The 14,895-nt window shown below is 39.0% G+C and overlaps 1 protein-coding gene across 2 annotated transcripts in view; it reads left to right on the plus strand.

Annotated features, from left to right (window-relative positions):
- LOC136676970 (max-interacting protein 1-like) overlaps nucleotides 1–9,312 on the plus strand; it is a 35,279-nt gene extending 25,967 nt beyond the window's left edge. For both annotated transcript variants that reach the window (XM_066654294.1, XM_066654295.1), the window contains exons 4-6: nucleotides 2,677–2,791; nucleotides 5,296–5,476; nucleotides 6,022–9,312. In XM_066654294.1, coding sequence (XP_066510391.1) covers nucleotides 2,677–2,791; nucleotides 5,296–5,476; nucleotides 6,022–6,185 — 460 coding nt within the window. In that variant the 3' untranslated portion in view covers nucleotides 6,186–9,312. The remainder of the gene's footprint in view (nucleotides 1–2,676; nucleotides 2,792–5,295; nucleotides 5,477–6,021) is intronic.
- The last annotated feature ends 5,583 nt before the right edge of the window (nucleotides 9,313–14,895 follow it).

A 14,895-nucleotide genomic window follows, 5' to 3' on the forward strand; every position in this document is an offset into this window, starting at 1 on the left:
TCAGATTTACACGAATCCTAACTTACAGTTCAGACATGTTTGGTGTCTTGAGGTTTACTTCTGTATGTACAGGAATATTTGATTAATCCTTAGGGGCAGGCTACTGAAAGTTAGCCATTTGTAGTGTACTTTTAAAGTTTAGTTCTTTTTAGTTTCCCAAGACTACATTCATGGTTCTTAAAAGTATCTTGAAAGTATTCAGACCATAGATGTAGAATTGCAGTTGCAGCTGTTGTAAAGTGTATTTAGCCTGAATATTATGGGAATCATTTCCTATTGTTTTGTTGGCCTGCATTAGAGATGGTAATTCTGTACTACATAGTAGAGTGGAATGGTTCAGCTTAGGAATAATTTGTGGACAATTTGAGCTGTAGTTCAACTGAGATAAACAAGAGGACAGAGAACAGAATGGTCCAGCATACGCCTTAATGCAGGCTGTCCCTGGTTGCATTGCATTGTGGGTAGTTTAACAGAATGTGCCTACACTTTGTGTGTGTGTGTCTGTATGTCTGTCTGTCTGTGTCTGTGTGCACATGGATTTTCGCAAACTGCAGGCCACGTATTGTGTAATCTTGCTACAGATGGAGTGTCATTCACACAGTTCCAGTAGAGGAGTGGAGGAGCTATTAATGGATTCACAATAATGCAGTGTCCCACACCCACACTTGTCACGATACTCCACACACACTCCTATTCAACCACACCATAGACTGGCACTTCCATACAACACAGCTCTTTGCATACAGCTCAAGACCGAAAGCATCCCAACACTCCCTCTAATTATGTATTCAGCTACTCTCAGGGGCATCTATTGCTAAAACTGATGTACATAGTTTGTATAATCTAAAAGTACTGGCAATAGAATGGGACACTCTGGCTCAAGTGTGGACACTTCAAAGATTTCAAAGAGTCAGTTTAACTTATTCAGTTTAATATTCATAAGCAATTTTGTGCAATATTTTGTGGCAAATGTTTAGGTTGAAAATTGCAGGCTATGAGCTTTTCAAAGAGCATTTTCACACAGGAAGTAATACCCAAAGTTGTACCGCACATTCAATTGTGCAGTATTTGTGATTGTATGTTTATTTCAGTTCTAGACAGTGTTTGTTTCCTTTTTTAACTGATCCATTTAGTTCCTGTGTAGTTTGTATCCACACACCCATGTTGAATATTTGGAAGAATTTGAACACACTGATTTGCTGTCACAGGTGTGTTCAGTTTGGTTGGTGCTAAAACTCTATAGTAGAAAACCTACATTTCGCGAGTAGTTCTCCTGCTCTTTTGTCAATTTATGGTTATGGTGGCATAGTATCAAATATGACAAAATAAAATTAACAATTAATGCATCTTTAAATCATATAAACCAAAACTCACACATACGCTTGGATATAATATTATCCTCAAGAATAGAACAAATCAGTGCACATGTTTTGCAGTGCTTTTCCAAGAATGCACAACAAATGCAGTAACGAATACATTTTTGTCATTTGCCATTTTCAAACTACTTAAATTTTAGGTTATTTTGATGAATAAAAAGAAAATAGAATTTTTTAATACTACACACCAGTTACCATAAAATGGCAGGAGCATGTTTAAATTTTGAATTACAATTTTCAAAAAACTTTTGAACTTATTGGTACTCCTAATATACAGGGGTTGGACAATGAAACTGAAACACCTGGTTTTAGACCACAATAATTTATTAGTATGGTGTAGGGCCTTCTTTTGCGGCCAATACAGCGTCAATTCATCTTGGGAATGACATATACAAGTCCTGCACAGTGGTCAGAGGGATTTTAAGCCATTCTGACTCGCTCCTCCAAAACACCCCAAAGTGGCTCAATAACATTTAGATCTGGTGACTGTGCAGGCCATTGGAGATGTTCAACTTCACTTTCATGTTCGTCAAACCAATCTTTCACCAGTCTTGCTGTGTGTATTGGTGCATTGTCATCCTGATACACGGCACCACCTTCAGGATACAATGTTTGAACCATTGGATGCACATGGTCTTACTGGTGCAATGTGCAATTAATGAAGATTGGCCACCAGGCTGGTCCAAGTTAGCCATGAAACCTCCCACACTAAAATGACAGGTGTTTCACTTTCATTGTCTAACCCCTGCATATAAATTTGTTTTATTATTGGTGCCTGTGTCTCTTTCTCTGTCTCAAAGATATATATATATATATATAGATGGATAGATAGACAGATAGACAGTACAGATACTTCTGATAAGATGAAATGACCTGATAAGATTTGTACACACAGATAACAATCTCTCTGCCGCCACCCCCCCCCTCTGTGTTTCACTCTTTCTTTCATACATTCATGCAGGGTCTTCCTGTAGTAGTGTTTGTTCATTTAAAAATATCATTGCCTTTATGCTTTCAAGATGCATCGTAGCCAAAAGCAGCAATATCCATTATAGTAAAGCCTGAACCAATCCACACAAAGTAGGCTTCCAAAAGGGTCCCAACATTTGTGTGAGGGAGATGATGTATGTAGTATTAAAAGTTTGTATCTCAGGCCTCGTGATTTAAGAAGGGACTACAGCTTATTGCACTGTGACACATAATGGATGTCATGTTTATAAACCGATTTTATTCACACCACTGTGGCATGTTTGTGGGTGCTTTATTCTAAGTGTGTGTGTGTGTGTGTGTGTGTTTATAGACGAGCACACCTCCGTCTCTGTTTGGAACGATTGAAGACTCTTATCCCGCTGGGACCAGACTGCAACCGCCACACTACATTGGGCCTGCTCAACAAAGCAAAAGCACATATAAAGGTAACATTAACATAAACACAAACACAGCGGACACTTTCTTAAAACAGAATTCTCCTTGGGTGTTCTCCACTTCCATGAATGATATATTTAAATGGAAAAATTAACATTAACATTGTCATGGAAACTGAAAATATGTCAAGTGAAATAAATGACTTTTGTTGGTGAAACTGTTACATTCCATATTCCCATTCACAAAAAACACATTTGCATACATCTGCCCATTCAAATACAGCAGGTTAGTCTCAACTATACTTGAATAGGATGAATTTTAACATGAATTACATGGCCCGATACATGACAATTAATCAGTACAGAGGTTATCTTCATATGTCAACCTTTAAGGCAGAGTAATCAAAAATCAAATCAAATCAAATCAAATTTATTTGTATAGCGCCTTTTACAACTGACGTTGTCACAAAGCAGCTTCACAGTTTCAAAACAGAACATTTAAATCAAAGCCCAATGCAAGCAAGCCGAAGGCGACAGTGGCAAGGAAAAACTCCCTCGAGGCTGGAGGAAGAAACCTTGGGAGTAAAACCTTGGTAATAAAAGCGTGAACTAATTTTTCCGCATCTTGGAGGGATAAGGAATTTCTTAACTTAGCGAGGTTCCGAAGATGTAGGAAAGCTGTTCTTGTAATGTTACCTATATGCTGATCAAATGATAGATCTGAATCAATTATAACACCCAGATTTTTAGCTGATGAGCTCGGGAGAACAGGGAAGTCAAAATTATGTATTAAGTCTGATACCTTATTTATAGCAGGTTTTGGACCTAGAAGGAGAACCTCGGTTTTGTCGCTGTTTAGCAGAAGGAAATTGTATGACATCCAATGCTTCACTTCTTTAACACAGTCCTCCATTTTCTTTAGTGTTGGTTTGTCGCCTGGTTTGGCTGATATGTATAACTGTGTGTCATCTGCATAACTGTGGAAGGTAATGCCATGCCTGCTAATAACTCTGCCCAGTGGCAGCATGTATAATATGAATAGTAAAGGTCCTAAAATGGAGCCTTGGGGAACTCCAAATCTCATTTTTGTATGAGTAGAAGAAACATTATTTACGTTTACAAACTGATAGCATGTTTAATTGTAGGGAATAAAATATATGTTGTGGAAAGGGTAATTTACACATAAACTTTAATAAGGCATATATTGTAAAAATGATTCATGTCATAAAAGTTGCCTTATTGAATATCCCCAGAATCCCCAGAAGGTGTTAATGAGAGTTGGCACATTGTGGATGTTTCTGAGGGTGTTGGGTAGCATTATGAACATCGACCTACAGCAAAATGTTACCAAACTGTAGTACTAGTACCTTATTCACTAAGCACAAGCACACACAAACACAAAGTGAAAGCTCACATAAAGAATGTGGAAGTAAGGTTCATCGTTGTTCAGAGCGGCTGTAAAGTGCCTTACTCAGTGTATGTCTGTATAAACGCAGATGCACATACACACACACACACACAAAAGCATATGCAAACACAGCTTATTTATAGTCAGTATTGATTATAAACATATTTTGTGTGTGTCTCTCTCTCCAGGGGTCATGTTCCATTACACAACTGTAATGTATTGTCACTGTTCACACTGGCAATGTGTATATATCAATCAGAATTGAACTCTTTAGTAAACACCACACACACAAATACAGAGGCGGATGGGAAAAATATTTATGTCACACTGCTATTCATGTGAAATCATATACTGATATAACCATTGACCTATATATAACCCAATTAATGTTTTATACTCTAGCAATATTCATTCATTCATTATCTGTAACCGCTTATCCAATTCAGGGTCACAGTGGGTCCAGAGCCTACCTGGAATCATTGGGCGCAAAGCGGGAATACACCCTGGAGGGGGCGCCAGTCCTTCACAGGGCAACACAGACACACACACATTCACTCACACACTCACACCTACGGAAAATTTTGAGTCACCAATCCACCTACCAACGTGTGTTTTTGGACTGTCGGAGGAAACTGGAGCACCCGGAGGAAACCCACGCAGACATGGGGAGAACACACCAACTCCTCACAGACAGTCACCCAGAGCGGGAATCAAACCCACAACCTCCAGGCCCCTGGAGCTGTGTGACTGCGACACTACCTGCTGCGCCACTGTGCCACACTCTAGCAACATATACAGTATAAATTTAAATATCGTAATCTAGATTAGCATTTTGAAAAACAATGCAAAAATACATTTTCAGTCTTAGGTGTCTACACACTCCCTGTGTAGAATTTAGAGAAAATTGATAAAAACTCTCTCACACACGCACACACTGTAGATGTTGGAGGAGGACTGAAGCATCTCTCCCTCTCATGCTGATAACAGTCCTGATAGAACTGATGTGTGCTTAAATATCTCACTCTGCCTCTATGTAGTAGTTTGAGGTGGCTGACAGGACTGATATATATCATATTCTGTCTCATTCTCTCTCTGTAGTAGTTCAAAGATTGGTAGGACTCAAATATCCACATGTGTCTCTCTGTAGAAGTTGGAGGAGACCGATAGGAAGTCTCAGTATCAGTTGGAGAGTTTGGAGCGGAAGCAGAGGCGCCTTCGCCGGCAGCTGGACTTCCTGCGAGGGACCTGTGCTGTCGGAGAAACTGAGAGGATACGCAGTGACAGTGTGGGCTCCACCCACTGCTCTGACCGCTCTGACTCTGATCAAGGTACACACAGTAATACCCATATCGCTCACATATATGGATAGTTATTGACAGAGAGTCCATATCAGTATTAGGCTTTTCACATTTCCCCTATCATTGTAATCTAACCATTATTTTAACTCTGGATCATTTTTTGGTCTGCTCTCTTCAGTAATTCCTTATGAGAAAAGATTGGCTTTGTTCTCATGTTTATTTTAACAACAGCATGAATTTTGTTTTTAGCAAAACTTTGGATTGATAAATGTTTTATAAATGTGGAGGACTAGCTGACTCCTAATTGCCCTGCTGTTAGGAGTATATGGCTAGACTTATCCTCTCTTTGTTCATAAAGTAAAAGGTTTAAATATCTATCTATTTTATCAAAGTAAATATTATGCTGTTGCAAGCTTTAGCTGTTAATGTTGGTGTGTGGAACACTGGGATTGCCATTTTATTAGAACTATTTCAGGCACATAAAAAAGATCGAATTTGCTAATGCAAATTAATGCATTGCCTTTGTATGTTTCAAAGCATTGGTAAAATATCTTTGTCTCTTTCTCCCTTTGCAGAGGAGATTGAGGTAGATGTAGAGAGCACTGAGTTCTCCCATGGAGAGCTGGACAGTGTAAGCTCGGCCAGCACCAGCGACCTGGACGACCACAGCAGCCTGCAGAGCCTGGCCAGTGATGAGGGCTATTCCTCCTGCAGCCTCAAGCTCGCCTTCAGCTCTTAAGACACGCCCACATACACACTCGCACACATACTAGTTCCCATAATAACGACTACCAACAAGTACACCCCCCAAATCCATGATTCGACTTCAACAAAAACACTGTCCCGCACACTCCACCCCTGCCTCATCACCCAAACCGTTTGCCCCCTCAGAATCTGTCACATCATTTAGGTGACCAGAGCACAAGCCTTCCAGATTCCTTTTTATTGATTGGTTTGATGTTCCAGAATGTTTTAGCCAGAGTTTTTTAGACAGTTTATAAAAATTCAGTACATTTCTTTGATATCAGATTGAGAGATTTTTTCAATCCAACATTATGTGTTATTTTAATTTCACTCCAGCTTTCAAACAATCAAATTACCTGGTGTACGAAAGGCTTGTGAACTTGTCGCCTGTCGGGACTTTCTCAAGTGACACAACAGCAATCTGAACGTATGTGAACCAATGAAATATGTACGATTTGGACTCCTACTGGAACACTGCTCCCAGCATATCAAGATCAGTGGCCCATGTCTTTAGATTGTCTTAAAATTTTTAGAAGGCTGCTCAATAATCCTGGCACGAACTACATCGACTGGTGCTACGTGAATAGCGCAGATGAGAAAAGCCCTTCAAAAATGTCTGCAGTGTTTCATCAAAGAAAAGAACGAAAAGAAAAACCGATCATTCCCATGTTTAATGGGGAGGTCAATTTTGGTGCATTTACACAGCAGAAACCAATGTTTCTGCACAGCAGCTACAAGCAACTCTGCACTGTCCCGCCATAGAGCTGAACGTAGAAACCAGGCACCATAGCCTTCGAGTAGATGTCCCGACTAGCAGTAACAAGCAATAACTCCTCTAGACCCATCTCCATGTTAGGGCCTCACACTCCCTACCTGCCCTCTTCTCTTTTTTTTTCTCCAAAGGCACTTTCAGTGTCCGTCCAAAAGAGCAAAATCCAACTTGCTTGTGTTTTTTTGTATATAATACATAAATAGTTTAATAAATTAAGACAAAAAAGAAAAAAAAAAGAAAATGGAGTTTAAAAAAGGTAGATACCCATGGGTAGAACTATTGCCTCTGTTGCTGTTTGTCTTGTGTTTTTTGTGCATTTTAAATTATATTTTTGGAAAAATTTACTATCCTATCAGATGCGCTGGCAGAGTGGCATGGAAAGTACTAATATTTTGTTCATGAATATATTATTTTTTTGTTTGTGCCCCCCCCAAAAAAAATATTTTGGAAAACATGCTCCAAGAACAAGACACATATGAGGAGAAAGCTTGTGGTGGGACCCTGAGCACGGACCTCTCGTTTAAGGAAAAAAAATTACAAAAAACAAAACAAACAAAAAGAAACAAAACAACCAACCAAACAAACAAAAAAAAAACGTTTCAGTTGTGCTCTTATTATTTATTAGATAGCTATGGTTTATTATTATTTTTGTGTGTTTTTGTTTAATGTCAAAGCTGTGAGGCATTCCACTATTGGTAAAATATGTCGGCGTTAAGGATCCTGGGGGTGGAGATTATCCACAATGCACCTGAATAGCCCCCTCTTGGTCTTCCGCCTGTTAAAACTCATTCCACTTTTATCTTTCATCAGTGGAAGGAATGAGTCTGAAGTTTTCTTTCGTATTTATTTCTCCTCCCTGATACATCATTGGAGGAGTAGCTTAATTTATTTGTCATCCTTTCTGGGGTTTTTTCCTTTTTTTTTTTTTTTTTTTTTTTTTTTGCTTTTGCTTTTTGGTATGCATTCCTCTCCCAGGCAGATTCTTCAGATCACAGAAGTGAAGGGAGAAGCAAGCAGTAAATTGAATACAGTGTAATTTTAATATATATATATATATATATTGTCGTTTCTTTTCTTTGAACTTTAACTCGTCCTCCTACTTATGGCTGTTGTTCGCCGTCAGGTTCAGTAAATGCTTGAGCAGCAGAAGTAAAGTAACATCAAAACCACAGCCGTTTCCATATGAGTGCAGCTTCAGTGACCTACCAATAGATGTGGACACTCCCCTGGAGGGTAACATTCATCTACGATGGTCATTTTTCAATGTGGAAGCAATGATTTTAAAAATGAGTTCAAGCAGACTTGCTAACTCAGAACAGAAGATAGTGAGCACAAGTTAGCATGATGCTAGCTTTGTTCACTTTCTTTTATTGTTAGTGTTAGCATTTCTTTTTCTTTTTTAGCAGAACTGGACTGAACATGGTGCTGTTTTAACACCAGGCCAAACTACAGACGAACACTGTATCACTCTTTCTCCCAATTTTTTTCTTTACCCCATTGTTGAGAAAGCAACTACCTTTTTTTTCCTTGATCTCTTTTCATAATTTGTCCATTTGTACCTTTATTTTTTCTTTAATCTGCACTTAAAGCCAGGGCCCATATTTGAAAACCAGTGCTTTTGAATACAACACTTTAAATCCCACAAAAACCATCATACTGGCTTTTGGATGGACTTTTTTGAGTGGTGCTTATCTGGGATCAGGAAACTGACCCATGAACGAACAGAGACATCCAGCTGCATCAAGCTTCTCAGAACAAATGACCCAAGAGGGCACACATTTCTAGCACTTTTGTGACATGTTTGCAGATCAGTCTCTGGAGATTAAAAGCATTAAAAAAAAACCCTGAAGGAATCTGATCTGAGATCGGCTCAACTCTGAGTATATTGAATACATGAAATAAAGGGGGTATTTTCCTTCAAGTGTTTTAGCACAGATTTCATTGTCTGCAAACACCACTTTAACTGCTCTGTAATCGTGACTGTTCTGGAAAACAGCCCAAAAGGCTTAGCACTGAGAAGCTTGATGCCTACATACCCTGCAGGCTCTCTGTACAAGTCTGTGAGAATGTGTGGGTTCAGAAAGCTTTGGTTAAGGGAGAATGGGCCTGTGTGATAAAGCTATTCCTATTCCAAGGAGAAGCGAGGTCCTGTTGAACTTTGGGGCCATGCTTTGTGAAACATGCACTCTGATAATAGCTGTAAGTCAAACTGCAATACTTACAATAAACACCAAGATTGTCAAATCTGAAGACCAAAACAAATCCTGTGTCACCCTTTGTTCATTTCAACTGTAACTGTTACCACTGAAAAGCTCTTAAAGGAATAACTGGTTGAAAAAAATAAAAATCTAATTTTCATTGTTAAAACTGTAGCAGCCATTTTGAAGTCTGTACTTTTCAAATTACATTGTGCATTGTTAGCAAGTCTAGTTGAGCTTACTTAACACAGTTTAAGGCAAGGTTGTATCATCTCTATTAAATGAATCATTAATTAATTAGCCTACCCGGAATTGTTGTGCGCACGGCAGGGATACTTGAGGGATGACCTGTCCTTCACAGGGCAACATACACACACACACACACAGCTATGGAAAATTTTCTGAGTCACAAATCCACCTACCAACATGTTTTTGCACTGTGGGAGGAAACTGAAGCACCCGGAAGAAACCCACGCGGACAGGGGGAGAATACACCAAACTCCAGACAGTCACCCGGAGCGGGACTTCAAACGACAACCTCCAGGTTCCTGGAGCTGTGTGATTGCGACACTACCTGCTGCACCACCATATGTGAGATAATGATAAAAAAAATCTGAAATACAGTTTTATTGGGGATTATGTTGCCTTGCAGCACTCTGCATATAACCTGTCATTTGTTGGGAGCTGCTATTAAGGGAACTAGGACGTCTAAGGTCACATAAGGCCTGTAGTGCAAACTTCGTGTGTATACTTCATCAGTTTTTAGTTACAGAGTGATGTTACTAAAAGATGATTTTTACTCGAAGCTATCGCTTTAGGCAAATTTAATCAAACAGGGCTAAATCTCTCTCTCTCTCTCTCTCTCTCTCTCTCTCTCGACCATTAAAGAACAGGATATATCTGAGTTTGTGTGTGTATGAGAGAGTGAGTTACTGGATTGCCCACATTAATCTGATGCAGGCAGCCCACCCGAGTCTCATGTACCAAACCACACAAAACCCAAGGTCATCCTTAAGCTATTTCAGGTCCAACCCATGTGGGGCCAACAGTACTTTGTAAAGACACACTAAAATTTGTAAATGCGCTTATGAAAAGTAGACCACATTTAAATAGTTAAAGATGCTTAACTATGAATACTTTCTGGTTATAGCTCAAGTATATATGCCTTGTTCCCACATGTAGACACAAAGCAAACGGTTAAAAAAAGCTAACAGTGAAATGGATAAAATCCTCTTCTGAACCATTCAGTAATGCCAGATCCATTTTGTTTTATATCTTAATCCACAGGCTTTGTGGGCCGAACTGTTAATGCCACCTAGAGTGCAGAAGTGGTGAAACATACTATATTAAGGAAAGTGCTCTTGTAGTTACACTGTAAGCCGTAAATTTGTATGGGGCACATTTTAGTTGCATATCTTGCGTGGAAGGTTCTAAACGTTTTAGCGTATGTTGTTTATAACCGATAGAAAGTCACACACACACACATTCTTTTCAAACATATAAGATCAAATAGATTCGTACATTTACGCAAAGCAAGAGTTGTGGTTTAGTTAACACATTAGAAATGTTATATCAACACAAGGGAAATGGAGCCCCCTATCACCCCAAAAGCAAATTGGAATGGATGTGGTTCATTTCTAATAACATTTAATCCAAATGCCCTAACAATAAGGGGAGTTCCACTGTGATATATGCATTACCACGGACTCCCCACTAGATGTCAGTGTCAGGCTATAATTTTAAAAGCGTTGTCTGTGGTGTTCCCTTCCCTGAAATATGTGGAGATGTAGGGTACAAACATAACCTCCAACGGTTCCTGTATTGTATTCAAATAGCATTTATAACAAACTAATTTTTAATTTTCTGTCTAAAACCAGATAAACAGAAGAAAGAAAAAAGTAAAAGGACTATTAATGCTCCAAACAGCTAAGTGAAGGCACTTTAAAATATTTTAAGATGTATTAATTTACAGCTTGTATAATCTCCACAGAAAGATGCATTAGATGTTATGGATTGCACAGGAGACTAACACCAACATGTTCCATGCAATGTGTGGTCTAGAGGGATAAAGCCCCCAACATTGGGCTTTAAATGCTTCAATTTTCACAAACCTGCCCATATCGATTATGTAGACACTTAAGTCAGTTATGTTTTCAGCTGTGAGTCATAACCGATAGTTTCTGGTTTGACTGACAGCTCACAGTGTGAAGCTTGCCCCCTCAGGGGCTCTTATGGTCTGTGAGTCATCAGGTGTGCCATCTGAGGATTGTTTTTGCTAGCTGAGACAAAACAGCTATCGCCAGGGTTCAGAAATGTATATGCACAAGGGGTATTCAGGAGCACATAAAATATGCTTCTGATTTCTACTTTGGGGTGCAATTTAAATAAGAAATTTTAGAATCTTAGCCAAAAAAAAGATGATAATGTACATTTGGGTAATATTATATTATAATGCTGAGCACAGAAAAGGACCAAAATAAACATGTAGTGAGGTTAGATCAATAGTAGTAGAAGTAAATATTTTCCTGTTTTACGGATGCTTAGATTTGTTAATGATGTTGAACACAGTTCTTTGAAGAGTATCTCAGTGATACATTCACTTCTATGTTTGATCCAATGGCATTGCTGGATTATGTATCACTGGGTATCACATTAAGGCATGTTTTATATATATGGATGATAACTTAGCAAGTCAAATAATTTAAATCTAATCATTCATTCAGTCATATTTAGCAATCACTTTGTCCAGTCCAGGGTGGACTACAGATACAATCGCTTAACACAAGTCAAATGATCAAGAAATCTTACAATGTGCATATTCATAAGAGGTTTAGAATTGGCAGGTATATTTGCAGTGCATTGCTTTCAAAACTCTTTTAGTTTTGCTTTAAATATCAACAAACCATGGACCAGGATGACCAAGCTTTTGTGATTCATTAACTGTGGCCTGGACACTGCTGCTCTGTGTCCTTCATCAGGGTGGCTCAGTTACTCATCATGTCCATCATCTTCAGCAATACAGCTGACCTCAGATCAGCCTAGAACACTCTTACACATTGTTGATTCACATTGTGGGGGATACAGATATAAACACAGATCCAGGGTCAGCTTGGTCAAGCTTTTATCACCTTGGGAAACTGAGAACCACTGACACCAGAGCAGCCTTTGAGACCCCCAGTGACTCAGGGCTTGGTGCGTGGACACTAAACGTTCAGTTCCTGAGAGAGAACGGAAGTGAGGCTTAACACACACCCACCAAGAAAGAAATGTGCAGCATAGAAAATAACACTTTTTCTTATGTAAATGATTCTTCATGTTATGAAATAGCCATTATATTGACACCTTGAGGCCTAGTTGCATCAGAGATTTTGCATTCAGAAAGTCAAATGAAGCATTTAACAACAGAATTAATGTTATGGATATTTTAATGTTAAAATATAAATTATTGTTATATTGATAAATACACAGATTACTGATATACTACTATTAATATTAATGACAGATGTAATACATCAGATGGGAATACAATTAATATATATGTCATTTTGATAAAACTATTTCAATTATTTGCACTTTCTGTACATGTAATGAACTTCTTTACACGTAATGATGTAAAGTATGATTCAGATTTAATAGTCACAACAAACACTGTGAAGACATAATTAGTTATATTTAATTAATAATTGGGAGATATATTTTTTGTGGTGTGGTGTCCATGATTAAAGTCCCATTGTTAGAAATTGGACACCATTAAGTGTCAGACCTGTTGTGCATCTCCAGTAACCTTGTTATTGGCTTTTTTTTCCACTCTAACTCTGGCAATAAATGAGCCTCTGCTTTAAAACCATAGTAAAATGCAGCATTGGGTGCCTTTGTTCCAGTGCAGCCACAAAATTAGAGTTTATAACTTCATTATTTCAAATGGCCGTGTTTAATCCAGAGCTGTTTAGCCTTAAAATGTTACTAGAATCCCACAGGAGAAATCTCTTTTATTCCTGTGTGTGTTGACCTTTATGATGTGAGCTGAAGGCAAGGCCTGGCTCTGTCTTTTTTACTGTTTGCCACTCCCAATTTTTTTTTGCTATAACACTTACCTTTCTAGCACTAGCGCGACCTGCTCATAAAGGTATTGTACAACCCTGGTCGTAAATGATGGGGAAGCTCAGTGAGTGATTTGTGTGTGTGTGTGTGTGTGTGTGTGTGTGAGCAATGTGAGCATCTTCTTCCTGTGTGCTACGTAAGGAGACAGATGGGTGACTATGACAAATCACACTCTCACAGCTCGAGGTATCTCTCGATTCAAACAGAACATGATACAGAGACGTCAGCATAGTTAATGCTTAATGTGCAATAACATGCCACTACTTCACACTCACACACACACACACACACACACAAACACACGAGAGAAATGCAGTGAAAAACCACCAAGTCTGGAGCGTTACACACAATGATGCCTACTTTTTCAGACTCTAACGTCTTGCTTCCTGCGTGTTAGTTTGTTTGTGTGTACATGTATGACAGACACTCTTACTGTCCACTCTTATAGACACACCTACATTGTTGCTTCACATTGTAGATGTAAAGAGAGAGAGGGCCTAGCATACCAGACTGAGACACTTTGTTTTTTTTTAGTCTTTTACTGATGCCCTTAGTGCCCCTTACTGACACAGGGGCTTTGTAAACACATTAGGCCTGTGTGTGGCTAACAGACTGGAGAGCTAGCATATGGTGAAGAAACATCTTCAGAATTGTATAAAAAAGTTTGTTTTACTTAAAAATGTGAACGCCATATTTAAGTCTGCTTTTATTTTTATTCAAGATCCATTATGTAGGACGGATTTAACAGTTTGTAGAAAGGTGTAAAATAATCTCCAATTAATATAATAATGCATAGTAGTGTAAAAAATGTGGGCGCAAATTTTGGGAAATAAGCCCAGAATGTCATATATCAAGTGATCCATATATCCATACTGGGAGAGAGAGAGAAAGAGAAAGAAAGAATAGGGATGATGTGATGAAAGGAGATATCAAAATGAATGTGAATAAATTGTGTGTGGAATGTGTGATGCACTGGCTTTCCGAGTAATAGGTTACACACCTGCATTTGCCACGAGACATGGACACACTCACTCCGTCTCCTGTAACACTCACTCATGTCTTGTTATTAGCATTAAAACAGAACTGCAGTGGGCCATGAATGTGTGTGTGTGTGCATGTGTGTGTGTGTGTGTGAGAGAGAGAGAGAGAGAGAGAGAGAGAGAGAGACTTACACACAGAGAAGATCATCAGAGCCATTGTCTAAGTGTTTAAGTCTTTAATGTGTGGTACTATACCCCCTTTGATTGGTATATGGTAGATTTGATACATTTGATTGGTGAGATGCAGTCATGTGACAGAGCCTCTGTTGGAAGTCTCAACAAAACAAAACAAAGAGATAATTCATTGGACTGATAGATATAAATAAGTAGCAGAATATAAAGAACAGGGGCGGCACTGTGGCGCAGCAGGTAGTGTCGCAGTCACACAGCTCCAGGGACCTGGAGGTTGTGGGTTCAATTCCCGATCCGGGTGACTGTCTGTGAGGAGTTGGTGTGTTCTCCCTGTGTCCGCGTGGGTTTCCTCTGGGTGCTCCAGTTTCCTCCCACAGTCCAAAAACACACGTTGTTAGGTGGATTGGCGACTCAAAAGTGTCCGTAGGTGTGAGTGAATGTGTGTGTGTGTCTGTGTTGCCC

This window comes from Hoplias malabaricus, chromosome X2 (assembly GCF_029633855.1).
Source record: "Hoplias malabaricus isolate fHopMal1 chromosome X2, fHopMal1.hap1, whole genome shotgun sequence".
In the NCBI taxonomy this organism is placed as follows: Eukaryota; Metazoa; Chordata; class Actinopteri; order Characiformes; family Erythrinidae; genus Hoplias; species Hoplias malabaricus.